General features: G+C 47.2%; 1 protein-coding gene across 1 annotated transcript in view; it reads right to left on the reverse strand.

The window, feature by feature from the left end:
• SLC9A5 (solute carrier family 9 member A5) overlaps positions 1-17115 on the reverse strand; it is a gene marked incomplete at its 5' end in the record, with an annotated part of 71438 nt that overhangs the window by 17260 nt on the left and 37063 nt on the right. Inside the window, 6 exons of the mRNA XM_018553341.1 lie at positions 32-120; positions 3473-3602; positions 3696-3766; positions 6418-6507; positions 12865-13067; positions 14628-14848. Coding sequence (XP_018408843.1) covers positions 32-120; positions 3473-3602; positions 3696-3766; positions 6418-6507; positions 12865-13067; positions 14628-14848 — 804 coding nt within the window. The remainder of the gene's footprint in view (positions 1-31; positions 121-3472; positions 3603-3695; positions 3767-6417; positions 6508-12864; positions 13068-14627; positions 14849-17115) is intronic.

Genomic DNA, 17115 nt, shown 5'->3' on the forward strand with positions numbered 1-17115 from the left:
CCCCCCAAAAAAAAAGAAAATGGCAGCTTACAGCAGGTTTGTCACCGAGGTCTCAGACATGGAGGCGCGGCTTGGCATCGACGGCAGAGAGAGCCTGTCATAGGACAGTATGTGACCGCCCTATAGGAAAAGAGACATAGACACATAGATGACGTATGACCCCCAAGGTTCCCTGTGGGAAGCCCCCCCTTCCCCCTCCGCTTATAGCAGTTCATTGATGTTGGTTGACCTTGCACTGCTCCGCTGTGGCAGCCTCGGCCTGTTCCAATATTATCATTGGAAATTTCTCCTGAAATGTTATAATTCTGCCAAACTCCCAGGCTGCAAAGTCCACAAGGATGGGAAATTGTGTAATTCAATCTAGAACAGACGGTGACTACAAAACGGTTATTAACCTCAAACAGGTCAACAGGATAAAAAAGAACAACCAACACGTTCCAGGGGTCCTGTGAGCTCCCCCTTCATCAGGGAAATTGTGTATTATCACATACATGACATTACATCTAATTGTACAATCCCTGTACATGTTCCATTATATTTTCCAGCCAATATGTAGTTGGGGGGGTCTACTTAGAGTTTGTCTCCCTGAATACCCCCCCCCCTCCCCAAACACACACATACCCTGTACAGAAACTGGGCTTTTGTTTGTTTGTTCTGGGCCCACCTCCCCACCGCCATTCTTGTCTAGGCAACAATGACATGTCCTGCCCCTGCCATCCCCATCACATATCCCAGGAGGGGAAACAGAGTGGGCAGACCATCATGGGGGCCCAGCTGCCTGAACTTGGTTTTCAAAGGGGCTGCAGAAGATCAGCATAATGGAGATGCAATGATGGATAACAGAAATGTGGAAAACAAAAATGACACCACGCACAGCCATCCTGAGACCCCGCACAGCCATCATGAGACCCCGCACAGCCTCCTGGAACCAGCCACAGCCATCCTGAGACCCCGCACAGCCATACTGAGACCCCGCACAGCCATCCTGAGACCCCGCACAGCCTCCTGAAACCACGCACAGCCATCATGAGACCCCGCACAGCACACCTGAAACCCCGCACAGCACACCTGAGACCCCGCACAGCACACCTGAAACCCCGCACAGTACACCTGAGATTCCGCACAGCCCACCTGAGACCCCACACAGCACACCTGAGATTCCGCACAGCACACCTGAGACTCCGCACAGCCGAGACCCTACACAGCGGTCCTAAGACCCCGCACAGCACACCTGAGACCCCACATAGTCCTCCTGAGATCCCCCACAGCCCACCTGAGACCCTCCTCAGCCCTCCGCTGGAGACAGGCCAGCACCCCAGGGAAGCACAGAGCATGTATCTTTATATTATTCTGCATTGCTGTATAATGTATTGCTGGGATTTGTAGCCCCAAGTAAAAACCCCCATCAGCTTTGTTTTGCCATCTGTGTCCCCATTGAGGAGATTCCCCTTCACATTCTGTCCAATAGCCTCAACAGGAAGTGAGAGGAAATCCCTTTAATAAGCTGGAAATCCCTGGTGTCCCCATTGGAAGATTTCCCATCTATTCCTGTTCTGGTGACAACCCAGAATTTGGGATTGTCTTTTACTTATAGTGATAACCGTCACCAGGACAAATAGGGTGAATCTCCCCAATGGGGACACTGACAGGGTTCTAATCCCTCTTCACTCTATTCAAAACTAAAAACTAACATTTGCAGCTTCCCGGCTCCAGAGTTCTCTCATTAAAGGTTTGATTGTTAACTCTTGAGCATCCGCCATAAATTGTATTCTATTGTTTTTTCTGGTCCTGATACTTCTAGAACTACGTGAGCAGGAGAGGTTTGGAGGACGTCAGGCTCCAGGAAATGGGAACAATCATATGTGCTCCATCAGTGCTTTCTATAAAAGGTCCCTCCAGCTGCCCGCGCGGCGATCCCAGCCTGACTCATGGTCTATAGCAATGCCGGATATCTATTTCTGCTCCTATGGATGGAGCCGTGGCCCGGTCTCTGCTCCGCAGCTGTGAGATTAATAATCTCTCATCTTCCCTCCTGTGGACATGACAGCTCTGCTGACTGCACAATCCTCCGTCTTCCCTGAGTCACCGCAAATCCCCAGAGGGTCCAGAGACTGCCTCGTCCCAACCTTTCTAATATATCTAATCCCAAGAACAAAAATGTCATACGTTGTATCTTACTGGCCTGCATTCGTTTTCCCTTTATTGTCCTGATCCTGCCAGTAATACACTTCCTGTCCTAGGGTGACAACACTCACTCACTATACTGCATGGAGGAGCAGCATTGTCACCTTAGGACAGGAAGTGTGTTAGGAATACACTCCCCCTCTACCTATCACTATAACACAGGGAGTTCACAAAGAGACCTAGGAAAGCCTAATAACACTGTTTGAGATTTGCCCAGAAAGTTAGGTGCTCTTTCAGGGCCGGATTTACTCTCTCTGATGCCCCAAGGCCAGGTTTCTCAATGCACATTTAGCTCTGCTTGCCCAAAGCCGGGCTAAATGTAGAAAACAACTACCCTCCCGCGCCCAGAACTACATGTCCCGGGCATCGCGACATAGGAATTCTACACCCCTGCTGCCCCTCTGCTCCCTGCTGCCCCAAGGCCGGGCCTCAGTTGGCCTTGTGGGAAATCCGGCTTGGAAATCATTGGATTTCTGGCAGGATCAACCAGTATTTGCGTCCACTTTTTGCACAGATATAACAAAACACTTTCAATGGTATAATGGAGGGGGGCAACCTCAGCACTCCACTTGTAGCGAAACTGCGAATCCCATTGTGCCTCTGGGAGTCATGGCTGTGGCTGTCAGCCTTGCAATGCATCATGGGACTTGCAGTTAAACAGTAGCTGGAGTGCCGACCAATGATATAACATATAGGAGAGAGACCTTTCAACCCCTGAAACGCGTTGGATGGTTTATATGGTTTTGTTGGATGAACACCAACAATAAACGTTTTTGGACTCTTAGTTCATCGGTCTGGTGCCCTTATTGGACCTTGCATACATGGATTCCAAACTTCGGGTCTCCCAGTTTAAGGGGTACCCGATTTGAGGTTAGGAGCAGCTTCACAGGAACCGTTGCACCCCATATCACTTTGTTTGGCCTTATCTGAAAAAAAAAAAAAAATCAAAGCAACGGACTTGCTGTATTTTTCTTAAGGACGTTTCGCTGGTCATCCGACTAGCTTTCAGGATTCTGAATTGAGAAAGCTGGTCGGATGTCCAGCGGAACGTCTTCAGCAAGATACAGCAAGTCCGTTGCTTTGATTTATACAATGACCTGGGTGAATGAGAACCTTCACAGACATATTTGTTTGGCCTTCTTCAATCATGATCCATTGATGGCGCTGAATCCAGCACCTGAGTGGCAGAAATATGGAGGGACACCGACAGCAGTAAGCATGCGGGCCACATGTGGACTATGAAGAGTACTGGACACCATACAAAGGACGGTGGTGGTGAGGCTGATACCTGGTCGGCCAGACTTAAAGCGTCGCGGATGTTCAGCTTGTAGCAAACCTCCCAGATTTCGTCTTTGATCCGGTACGCGGATTTCCTCATCAGCCATTGGCTCAGATATTTCTTATCAAACTGTTCCCACCTATAGGAAGAGAAGAAGGATAAAGGCTGAACGCTCATAACAGAACACATGTGACTGGTGAGGAATTATCATTATTGATCTGGATTCACTCACTTATCCCTCCAATGGTGGTATCCATGATGGCCGACTATGTCCTCTACGGCCGCCATGATATGATCAAAAGCCTCAAAGAGACAGAAAAATCACCATCACAGTATAAGATTTACTAATCTACGTCTTCAAATACACCTCATCCATGGGAGCAGACTTCAAGCACAACTCCGGGGGAAATTATAATTAACCCTTGCAGCGGGGATACCCCCACATCAGCCCCTATGTATTGGTGCAGCCAGTGCGTACATTATAACACCAGTATTATAAAGAACCAACTCCGGGGGAAATTATTATTAACCCTTGCAGCGGGGATACCCCCACATCAGCCCCTATGTATTGGTGCAGCCAGTGCGTACATTATAACACCAGTATTATAAAGAACCAACTCCGGGGGAAATTATTATTAACCCTTGCAGCGGGGATACCCCCACATCAGCCCCTATGTATTGGTGCAGCCAGTGCGTACATTATAACACCAGTATTATAAAGAACCAACTCCGGGGGAAATTATTATTAACCCTTGCAGCGGGGATACCCCCACATCAGCCCCTATGTATTGGTGCAGCCAGTGCGTACATTATAACACCAGTATTATAAAGAACCAACTCCGGGGGAAATTATTATTAACCCTTGCAGCGGGGATACCCCCACATCAGCCCCTATGTATTGGTGCAGCCAGTGCGTACATTATAACACCAGTATTATAAAGAACCAACTCCGGGGGAAATTATTATTAACCCTTGCAGCGGGGATACCCCCACATCAGCCCCTATGTATTGGTGCAGCCAGTGCGTACATTATAACACCAGTATTATAAAGAACCAACTCCGGGGAAAATTATTATTAACCCTTGAAGCGGGGAATACCCTCCCACTGCAAGGGTTAGGTGCTCGTATTGGTCTAGGCAGGAAAATAAAAAAAGTTATACCCATCTGATCCTCTGAGCCAGCTTGCTCTTAGACCGGTCCTTCCAGCATCTCACCCCTTCCGCTGCAGAGGTCCCAGGTCCCGGAGTCATCACATTCTATATACAGTGTATAGGACGTGAGGATGCCGAGAGACATTGCATCGCATTGCATAAGCCATGGGGCTTCCCTCTGAATGCAAGGTTTAGGTGCTCGTATTGGTCTAGGGAGGAAAATAAAAAAGTTATACCGACCTGATCCTTGGAGCCGGGTTGCTCTTAGACCGGTCCATCCAGCTTCTCTCCCTCTCTGCTGTAGGGGGGTCTCATGTCCCGCCGTCATCACATTCTTTATACAGTGTATAAGACGTGAAGACTCCGAGGGACATTACATCGCTGCAGCAGAGGAGAAGGCAGGCTGGAGGGAGCGGGCCGGCTGTGACAGATCACCCTCCAGCCTGTCTTCTCCTGCAGTGATGGAATGTCCATTGGCGTCCTCACATCCTATACCCAGTGTATAGATCATGATGACTCCGGGACCATAGGCCCCTGCAGCGGAGGAGGAGAGAGGCTGGAAAGAGCAGTTTAAGGCTGGGTTCACACCATTTTCCAGACCAGATCAGGAACATAGTGCATTGCGTTTTTGCCACGATTTTACAGCGATTGGAAATTTTTTTGGTTTTTTTTAGCTTAAAATGGTCTTACAGGTGCGTTCCATGCGTTTTTGATGCATTTTTATGCGTTCCAGTGTAGTCCAGACCAGACAAAATAGGACAAGCAGTATTCTTCCGATCTGGTCTGGAATGGACTGCGCTGTTGTGAACAGAGGCCAGAAATAGCATAGGGAGCCATTAGGATACATTTTGGGAAACAATCTGGTCTGGAAAGGATCTGGATGTGGTGTGAATGGGCCCTAAGAGCAAGCTGGCCCAGAGGATCAGGCGAGTATAACGTTTTTATTTTCCTCCCTAGACCAATACGAGCACCTAACCCATGCCGTGCGGGGGTATCCCCACTGCAAGGGTTTGTAATAATTTTCCCCGGAGTTGGTCTTGAAAATTAAGTTCTTTAACATACTGGTGTTATGATCTACGCACTAGCTGCATCAATGCATAGGGGCTGATGTATAAACCTCCGGCCCAGAATGAAGCTGGGTGAATACTGTTTGCACAGCGCTACTGCCACTAGATGGCGCCAACGAGCATGGGAAATTCTATGCTCCTTGGTGCCATCTAGTGGCAGTAATGGGTGCAGAGGGGCATAGGAAATTCATTTTGGGGGCCTGGAGCTGCCAACCTGAAGAAGGGGGCTGTTTCTGGCCCTCACAACTTGTTGGCTCGGTAATAAAGTATTTTATCTGATCTTATATTGTAATAAATGTATATATAATGAATTAACTCTTGGTTCTGGTGTGTCCCTGTAGCTTTAGGTAGCAATAGGCTACCTACTGGTGAACCTGAACCCAATTCATCCTTTGCTATATACACTCCAAGATGGAGGCTCTCATAGATTAGAGTTAGGACCACACTACACAGAGGAGCCTTCTATACCAATAAGACAACCATAGGGATCCAGTACTACCCTTCCATTACTTTATAATGCCCTCTGCCAGAACGACCTTTAAGCCCCCTCCATGCCAATGTGATATCTCCTTTCTACGCCCCCCTCCCGTGGCCTTTCTTTCCTCCACACCACAGAAAACACGAGTCCGTCTATGCGGTCTGACCAGGACACTTAATTAGATGGCACGGATGATTTACCAAGGACGGAAGTACACCAGCTGCTGGGGAGGGGGGCGCGAAGATCTGAAAGGCTTACATGCTCCTGTAATTCCTCATTTAACGTCGCCTTGTGGTGGTCTCTCCTTTTCACTTTCAGCCACTTGACAAGCGGTTTGATGGTCAGGCCCTGAAAATAGAAGTGAGAGGGCGGCCATCTTTTACTCCACATACAGCAAACTAATCAGCATGTCCACACTCTTCTGATAGCCTCCCATCTCACCGAATATATCACTGTACTGGAGGCACCAATATTGTACCAAGTCTTATTAAAAAGCAGAATATGGCTTTATTATGTGGAACTGCTGTGAGCACCGAATACAATCACATGACCGTTATATTTACTTTCTTCATAATGGAAAAGCAGATAACTCTGCACTCAACACCCTTCCAAACCATTAAGCTGGCCATACACTGGTTGAAAGACTCGACCCCGAGGTTCCACCAGTGTGTGGCTCCAGAATCCCCCGAAAAACTGACTTTAGTTGAAGGAGCCAGTCCAAAAAATTTTAGCTCGGGTATTCTGACAGCTGCACACCCGCTACTTTCAGAATACAATAGCCTGGTGGGGGGATTCCCACATCCATGCAGTCACCGTACCAAATGTTTTCTTGTTCAGCTCGCGGGGATGAATGAGAAACTACTACTAGTGTATGACCACTTAAGAATGTGCCCGTTCTCTACGCTGCATCATGCTGACTGACATATGAAAGGTCATATACAGAGAAAGGGGGACACAATGGGAAAGCAGAAAGGGACACAATAATTTGCTGCAGAAACGGCGCCATGTAAACCTGAGAAACGGAAGGTATAAAGAGCGATCATGCCACTGTGATTGTTGCTCTCATTCCTCTCTCAAACTCAAACCTTGGAGAGGCCAGAGTACCTTGCTCCACAGAGAGACACTAAGGGATGGCAGCTATGCAAGTAAGAACAAGATTTTTTTATTGGAATCTGGAGGCAAGGTCCATGTTTCTTGCTAGAAATAGATCATGTCATTAGAACTGGAGCTAGAACTTATTTGTATGTGTTATGTTTTATTGCTGTGGACGAGCTGCTTAAGGTGTGTGTGGGTGTGTAGGTTTGTGTGTGGCTGTGTGTGTGGGTGTGTGTAGGTGTGGCTGTGTGTGTCTGTCGGTGTGTGGGTGTGTGTGATGTGTGGGTGTGTGTGTTGTGTGGGTGTGTGTGTGTGGCTGTGTGTGGGTGTGTGTGGGTGGACTACCTGTGCAAAACAAAGATAAAATACTTGAGGCCGTCAAGGATGTAGTCATAAAAACGGAAACAAAGATGCAAACTTCTGCACATGTAAGTGGCAGGTAGGGACCCCAATGGACACGGCTCAGGGACACCCGATCACCACACCAATATGTGATGTGTACTGTATGGGGTACAGAGCTCTGTCACATCCATCCTTGGTCTGATGCAGAGAACAAAGGGGGATATTATGAGCTCCTTTGTATCATACGCTCACAGAGCTCCAGCTGCCAGGAGGGAACCGCTGAGCCCAAATCACGGGATTTAACCCCGAGATGAATTTGGAGACAGAGAAAAGCAGAGATTGTCTTTTTATTGCTGCAATATGTAACACATCTATACAGAGATTTCATTCTGTTGCATTAGGATGCAGTTCACAAAAACTTTCTCATTGTAGACCCGACAGACTGGTATTTTATACCAACATCATCTACGGTTCTGGTTTATTCATTTATAGGACAGCAGCAAGTCCCGCTCTGCTTTGGAGTAGCTGTCAAACGTCTAACAGCCCCGCGTATCAGATACAATTGTCATTTTGTAGAATAAAACACTTGTCTTTAGCTTTTTTTAAAATATATATACACACTATATTGCCAAAAGTATTGGGACGCCGGCCGTTACACGCACAGGAACTTTAATGGCATCCCAGTCTTAGTCCGTAGGGTTCAGTATTGTGTTGGCTCCGCCCTTTGCCGATATAACAGCTTCACCTCTTCTGGGAAGGCGTCCCCAAGGTTTAGGAGTGTGTCTATGGGAATGTTGGACCATTTGTGAGGTCAGGTACTGATGTTGGAGGAGAAGGACGGGCTCGCAGTCTCCGCTCTAATTCATCCCAAAGGTGTTCTATGGGGTTGAGGTCAGGACTCTGTGCAGGCCAGTCACGTTCCTCCTCCCCAAACTCCCCCATCCATGTCTTTATGGACCTTGCTTTGTGCACTGGTGCGCAGTCATGTTGGAACAGGAAGGGGCCACCCCCAAACTGTTCCCACAAAGTTGGGAGCATGAAATTGTCCAAAATGTCTTGGTATGCTGATGCCTTAAGAGTTCCCTTCACTGGAACTAAGGGGTCAAGCCCAACCCCTGAAAAACAACCCCCCCCACAATCCCCCCTCCACCAAACTTTACACTTGGCACAATGCAGTCAGGGAAGTACCGTTCTCCTGGCAACCGCCAAACCCCGACACGTCCCATCGGATACTGAAAGTGAGCCAAGCTGACCAATGTAAGTATCCATATAAGATTATTTCTGGAGTTCCACTTTAAAAAGACTGAAGACAACTGATCGCGTTGAAGCTAATAGAAGATTTGGGGTTAAATATACTTTATGATGGAAAAGGAAACACTGTATCCATATGAAGATGAAGATCACATCAAAAGGCAGAAAAAAAGCTGATATGGGAATAAAGACCATCAAACGCTTTCTGAATAAATAATCATGAATATTAAATTATAAACACATGTACGCTCCTCTGCTGCCGCATCACAAGCAGAATTTAATTAATGTAAAAAAAAAAAAGGGGGAAGCCCCCCCAACCCCCCACCCGAGCTCAGAGAAGTACATTGCATTAGTCAGCTATTAAGTCGTCAGGATGACTGGCAGCTCCAGCCCCCTCCAGACAAGCTCCATTTGTCCTGAACCCGATGGGCGAGACGACACCAAGCTGTCATTATCAGCCCTGGATGGCGTTAACCCCTTCTTGCCCAATTCTAGTCTCCCTTGCACATCAGCAGAGTCAACACTCGGTGTCGGTAATGATAATTAAATCACTTGATGCGCACAGATGTACGTACACAATGAGGTGCAGATTTGATTTAACCATTAAAGGGGAGACGCGTCTGTGGGACGGACGATAAATCTCTGTCTGCTTTTGAACATCATACACGAGCAGGGGGGTAAATGAATTATACAATGAAAGGAGACTTAATGGACATGTCATGTTATCGTGTTAACCTAATCAGACACGAGCTGTCGCTTCTTTCGGGTAAACCGCTTCGCGACCTGCGGTTCACGGCCGATGGGTGGAAAAGCGCAAACTGAGGGGAAAGGGAGATGTGTTTGGAATTGTTGATGTCTTAATGGAAATTGATATTGTGAACCTGGCGGGAGGACATGACGGAAGATGGCGTGAAGGAGCGCTAATGATAGAAAATGGATGTACTCAGGTGTTCAGGTCTCCTGCAAGGCATTAGTGATGGGATAAAAGTCCAAGTAATCGGTTTTGCTTTGTGATAGGCGGCCAGAAAAAAGTTGGACGTACTGGCACCATCTGACCACCCTTAGGCACGTTGGCTTGACTGGTGCTTCCATAAACACTAACATTTTGTGTCTGTGACTGTTCTCATTCATCCAGGTCATGGTATATCTATAAAAAATAAGTCAAGGCAACTGGACTTGCTGTTTTTTTCTTGAAGACGTTTCACTGGTCATCCAACCAGCTTTCTCAATTACCAAATGAAAAAGGTAGTCGGATGACCAGTGAAACGTCTTCAAGCCTTCATTTATTTATTTGCAGATATTTTGCAGGTTGTATATGTCTATGCCTACCCCAAAGTGGCTATAAACACAAGAGAATATTCGTCTGGTCCAGCCGTTTATGTTTGAATGCTTTCGGCATCTCCACGGCTCTGCCTGACGCTCCCTGCCCAAGCCTGCTCATTGGAAAATCTCATTGGCCATGACAGAGTTTTCTAGACAATTGCTTTTTCCCTGAGACAGGACAATGGACGCAGCGTCCCCCTCTTGCTCCGCCATAGGCACATTCTGCCAATGAGAACTTGCCTTTAGCAAACAGAACCATCCTTAAAATGATTGCTTGGCAGCCATTGTTGCTTATGCATGGGCAGCCGTTGTCTAATGTTTGTGGACTGCTTTTACCTTTCCCAGAGAGGTGTTGCTCGCTGGGCATCTGCAGATTTAGGAAGGTACAGGAAGATCTGATACATGATGGTACATACACCCCTGGTGCCCAACCCTATGGCCATGTGGCACTTATTGTACTTACTTTTGATCAACTGTAGCTTTATGCAGCATAACAGTCATTTAATGGTATGTGTGGCCCATTGGTGATGCCAGGGGCCACACTTGAGACCCCCCTTATCAAGTACGTTGAACACCACTGCACTAAATGTCACATAAAAGGCACAGCATACGCATGTTCCAATGCACATGTATAGATTGTGGTATAGAGCAGGGTGTAAAACAATCATACCAGAGATTTTTGGGCTACACGTGTCTGAAATAAGGTCAATCAGCAAAAAATATTTTTTGTGCACACTGTTCTGGTCAGTGGTGGGAAAGGTGGCGCTCGGAGACCTGGTAAAGACTCGTGGAATGCCTGCGCATGCGCCAGGTCTCGATTCAAGATGGAGGCGTAGGAGCTGAGCGCAGCAAGAAGAACTGGGATGGTGGGAGCTCCTCATAATGGGCAACACCAGACTTCTTGGACTAACAAGTATGTTTTTTTAAATATTCATTTAGGGACAAGTGTTAGGCTGGGCACACACCTTACAACCATCGCAAGACCTGAGGGGCGGGCTTCCGATGACCGCAATGCCGAACGGGCCGTGTGCGCTTGCGCACACCGGCCCGTCCGACTTTTATCTTACGAACATGCTACACACCCGCCGAACATCGTACGATGCTCGGCGGGTTTTCGAACATGTTCGTAAGTTTAAAGTCGTGCGACCTTACAGTAGTAGAGGTCGCACGGCTTCCACACACCTTACGATAATCGTACGATCGCGGGATTTCCCGCGATTATCGTACGATTATCGCAAGGTGTGTGGGGACCATAAGGGATTAGAAATCCAATGTTGGCCCCGTATGGTCAGCACGGCTTGAAATGTGGCTTCATCAATCAGACAAGCGGGCAGGTTATGCCATCTAGTGGACGTATAGAAAACTACAGCCATGGAAAGTAAGCAGAGCTTGCAGGTGAATAAGTGAATCAGTTCAAGCACTCGGCAGGCTTTGCCTATATTACAATTTTCTTTATGACTTTTCGTTAAGTCTGTTCTAAAGTGACACCCAATCTCCCATTCATGCACATAAGTGTCTCCTTGGTGAGTAACTCATCTTAAATCTTGTAACACTTTCACTTATTTTACAACATATATTATAATGTAACAGTCTGACGTGTGTCTGTTGTGTAAAAGCTGTGTGGGAATCGCCTATGAAAACCAAAAACAAAGCACTGAAGTCTGTAATTAGAATGTACATTTTTGGTAAAAGTGGACACAAAAAACCTAACTTCTCTACACAGATCTCCAAATACATATTTTCCTCATCATTCTGAAAATGTTAAATTGTAGTTTCATCCAAAAATATTTTTTTTTAGCTATAGATGAAGCATGGTGGGCTGAGTCAGCTCCTGGCTTCTTCTATGTCTTGGATACTCCTACAGTGAGATCTCCCGGCCATCTTTGACGGTTCTGTTCCTGTCCACCTCTGTGTGTTCCCAGCTCCTCCTGTTACATTCTCCGTAGTATAAAATAAGTAAAAAATCCAGCAGGGATGGTGGGAGCTCCTCATAATGGGCACAGCGGGGGTACAGACCCGGGAACTCCGCGCAGGGATGGTGGGAGCTCCTCATCATGGGCACAGCAGGTGTACAGACCTGGGAACTCAGCACAGGGATGGCGGGAGCTCCTCATAATGGGCACAGCGGGGGTACAGACCCGGGAACTCCGCGCAGGGATGGTGGGAGCTCCTCATCATGGGCACAGCAGGTGTACAGACCTGGGAACTCAGCACAGGGATGGCGGGAGCTCCTCATAATGGGCACAGCGGGGGTACAGACCCGGGAACTCCGCGCAGGGATGGTGGGAGCTCCTCATCATGGGCACAGCAGGTGTACAGACCTGGGAACTCAGCACAGGGATGGCGGGAGCTCCTCATAATGGGCACAGCGGGGGTACAGACCCGGGAACTCCGCGCAGGGATGGTGGGAGCTCCTCATCATGGGCACAGCAGGTGTACAGACCTGGGAACTCAGCACAGGGATGGCGGGAGCTCCTCATAATGGGCACAGCAGGTGTATAGACCCGGGAACTCAGCACAGATATTTCCCCAGCAGAAACCCCAAGCGATAGCAGAGACTGTCGGGGGGGTTTTACACTCCAGAATCTACCAAATGCTGAAATATCAGTTTCGGGTGGATGAACTATGTTATTCTCATGCAGCAGCAGAACTGGAACACATAGACAGGGACAATAATAGGAACCGTGTACTGACCTGAAACATAACGGTGAAAAACACCACGACTATTGTTGTGGCCACAAAGTAATCCTTGGCCTTGACTTTCTTCCTGTCCAATAAGATCACAAGAGCGAAGGCCACGGCCCCTCGCAGGCCGCCGTATGACATCACAACTTGATCGATCCTATCGAGTGGGAGGAGTCTGAAGCGATTCAAAACGCACGTCTGCAGGATGACACCTGGAATATAAAGCAAACCTGTCATTATGTTTCTGTGTAAAGGGAATGCAGTGTGTTTTCAATGTTTCTTTCAGAAATGCAAATTAAAGAGATCAGATTATAATTAGTAATAATAAATGTGCGTGGAGGCGGCCATATCTGCTCATTACACATTCAGACTCTTTGCTTTGTAGGTCTACATGATGGTTGTGCCTTACTGCTCCTTTATACTATGCAAGCCTATGAGTTGGTCGTGATGGTCTGTCTGCACCCCGGGAGTGTGGGCAGAGTGCCGGCTGCTACGGGAGCAAGATTAAAGGTAATACTGCCTATTACTACCCATGCACTGCACCTGGGGGGAGGGGTGGGGGCAGGGTTGGGGGTTATCACTGCATTGGTATGTTTTGCACTAGCCTGGAGTATAGCTGATTGTATTGCATCTCTCTCACGCTCTCTCTGTGTGAGCAAGTCACAATGGCAACAAAAGCTGGCAGGTTTGTTTGTAAACAAGCCTTATGTGATCACATGACTGGCTGTCATTGTGATCACATGGCCAGGGACTATGCTGGCTACAGTGGGTGTGTCCATGACAGCCTGGATATACAGGAAGGTTGTGAATGACGTTGGGTGTCATTCCGCCTAGAAGAGCTTCTACAGAAGGGACTGTGCTGGAAAGAAGGGGAGTATAACAGCTGACAACCAGTGATGTCATTGAGTTGGGCAGGATGCAGAGTCCGGCATCTTCTGCCGCCCCCATAACCTGAGGAAATGTGCGGGCTGGGGGCTGGAGGGGTTATGGGGGTGGCAGAAGATGCCCGGACCGTGCTGTCAGTGGGCATCCTGCCCAACTCAATGACATCACTGGTTGCCAGGAGCTGGGCGGGACACAGGACAAGGCATCACAGATTTTCAGGAGCTCTCCCTCGGCCACCCTGATCCAGGTGCCCCCAAATTAAATGCCGCCTGAGGCTACGGTTACTGCTACCAATTTCTCTTTTGTTTTTCTTCAATCCTGGAGTTGGGCTCAACCATTCCTTCAGCACGGGGAACTGGGGAATGGGCATTACGGAAACTGTATTGAAGGAGCTACTTTAAAGAAGAACTGCAGGCAAAACTTTTATTAACCCTTGCAGTGGGGCTACCCCCGCGCTGCAAGGGTTAACTGCTCTTTTTGGTCTAGGTCCCAACATAAAAAAGTTATACTCACTCGATCCTTGGAGCTGGGTTGCTCTTAGAGCACTCCCTCCATCCTCTCTCCTTCCCACACTGCAGCATGATATGTCCTCTTGGTGTCCTCCCGTCTTATACACAATGTATTGGATGTGATGACTCAAGGATCCTTAGACTGCTACACCGGAGGGGGAGCGAGGCTGGAAGGACCGATCTAAGGGCAAGCCGGCTCCGAGGATCGGGTGAGTATAATGTTTTTATTTTGACACCCAGACGGAAACGAGCACTTATCCTTTGCAGTGCCGGGGTAGCCCCACTGCAAGGGTTAATAAAAGTGTTGCCCTGGAGTCTTCCTTTAAGAAACAATCTACAGGGACAGTAAAAATAAGATGTTTGGTGAACTGGACTCACCGATCGCCCTGAACATAAGGATAAAGATAAGCGTGGACAGGACCAGCGCCGAGTCCCACATCCACTTGGAAGTGTCCACGGCTGAAATCCCCAGGAAGATAAAGATGATGGTCTCGGAGCTGCTGGCCAGGGTCTTCATGGTGTACTTGACGGTGGTCCGGGACTTGTTGGAGATGTTAGCCTCTACGTACTTCTTACAGCACAAGCCGCAGAATGTCACCCTGCAGAAGGGAAGTGAAAGATTCCATCACCCGGCACGTTTATTAGTTTACTACATTTCATTTATTAGGCTCATAAATTTCAGATACAATCAATAGGAAAATTAAACCGGACCTATCGGTAACTTTACAAGTCTATTTATAATGAATGTGCTGCGCTTCATCTAGAACAATACATAAACATATCTCTATATTAAATGTGTGCTTAAATAATACATGCAATCAAAAAAGTGTTCACAATGAATCTTCTTATAAATAATAATCCTAGGAAAAGTTCAATCTTATATTACGTGTTCAAATATACACAAATGTGGAATCACACGTATATAGTGCTCAGGATTTCTCCTTTGTGCACCACACTCTATCCTTCCACTGTGAAAGTCCTTTATACAAAGTCCATGCGTCAACTCCAATTATCACCCAGGTGCTCCCCCTCTCAGTGGGCCGCTCACCTTATAAATAGACCTGAACGGGTCTAAAATCGCTTTAATGGGTCTCCAATCGATCACATGCAAAGGCCATCTCTCCACAATCGTTGCACAGAAAATGACGTCAGCATGTCATCACGACCATATCCAATAAAATATAAAAACAGCCCATAGCGTAAAACCGCAAAATTAAAAAATCTCCTTTATTTAAAAAACTACTCACATGAAAAAAGTAGACATAAAACTTCAAATAAAATGTATGCTCGACACCTCTCCTTGTTCTTTGGGTGCAAAAACAGATCAAACAGGAGCTGTGCTGCCGACCATGCAATCTTCAATCCACGTCTGCGAGACTCCGCCCTACGCGTTACGTAACAATTGACTTCATCTGGGGCTTGCCAGATGAACTTTACAAGTCTGCATGAAATATGCTGCATTTTGTATGGTGTGAACTTGGAACGCAGAACACAAACGTTCTCTCGGTGTCCTTGCATTGATTCAGCTCAGAGGTAGGCAACCTCGGCACGCCAGCTGCGGTGAAACTACAATCCGATCATGTCTTTCAGAGTCTTGCAATGCGTCATGGGACTTGTAGTTCCACGACAGCTGTCATGCTAAGGTTGCCTTCCCCTGATCTTGCTGATCAACGCAGCTCAATGAACGTGGTGTGAACTAGCACAGTTGGGTAGTGTGACATGAATCTTTTGCAAGGCTCCTCCCACTCGTTTTTAAGAATGACAAACTTTTTTTTCCCCCTCCTTTAAGAAGTACGTGATGACATGCAAATAAGTTTGTCGCAATAAGAACACCGAAACCCCCCATATAGGTAGCTTTGTGTCATCGTCAGATTCACCAGCAGGGGGAGCTAATGGACTGCTTGACTATGTGCAGCAATAATCTGATTATAACCTCTGCAATAAAACAGCAGCAGATTCATGAAAGCGATTCTGTATCTGTGTAAGTGTTTGTTAATGCAAAGCGCAGCTGCTGAGGGGGCACCAAGAGGCGGAAAAACTTACCTTTAATGTTACTGCCATCCTCCTTATAGCATCCATGGAACCTCTGGAGGACCCTTTGCACAATACTGACTCTCTGAAAGTTGGCAGCATTTGCATAGACTTAAAGTGACATTAAATCCTCAGATTTTTTAACATAAACCAATACTGTAATGTGTGCCTTACTCTAATCCATGGTTGTTTCCCTTCTCTTTGCTGCTCTTCCTTTTAAATCCCCATGTCTTCTCATGCTTGGGAAGAACTTCCCTTTTCAGCTCAGGGCCTCTTCCTGTAGTGCTGGCTCAGGTTTCAAGCCTATAGAAACGTATACACAGACACCGTGTATCCATTCCTGAGACAAGGCAGCCTGCTGCATAACAGAAGTTCTGCAGAGCATGAGAACAGGTACAGATTTAAAAGGAAGAGCAGCAAAGAGAGGTGAAACTACCATGGATTACAGTAAGGCGCACATTACAATATTGTTTTATGTTACCCCAATGGGGTTTCAAAAAGTTGAAATAAATGTTGCGGGTTGGATCCGCCGCCATATGGTGCCCACCATGCAGCGCTGATTTTAGCTTACTGTATGCCAATACAGGGTCACTTTAAGGCAGTGAACAAAGAACCAATTGCCATAAATCCAATGAGATGAGCTGATAGCTTCCTGTGCTCTCTGCTGAGTGGGCTACACAACACCCCCCATGTTATGACAATGAAGATGGAAGTGTATTGTAGTCCTAACACTCTTCCTATCTTAGGATGATAATGCTGCTCCTGCTTAGATACAGTACAGTGAGTTAGGGAGCAGAACACTGTGTCAAGGTACGAGACACCTCCCATTGTGTTA

Source organism: Nanorana parkeri, unplaced genomic scaffold, assembly GCF_000935625.1.
Source record: "Nanorana parkeri isolate BGI_ZX_2015 unplaced genomic scaffold, ASM93562v1 scaffold6, whole genome shotgun sequence".
NCBI lineage: Eukaryota > Metazoa > Chordata > Amphibia > Anura > Dicroglossidae > Nanorana > Nanorana parkeri.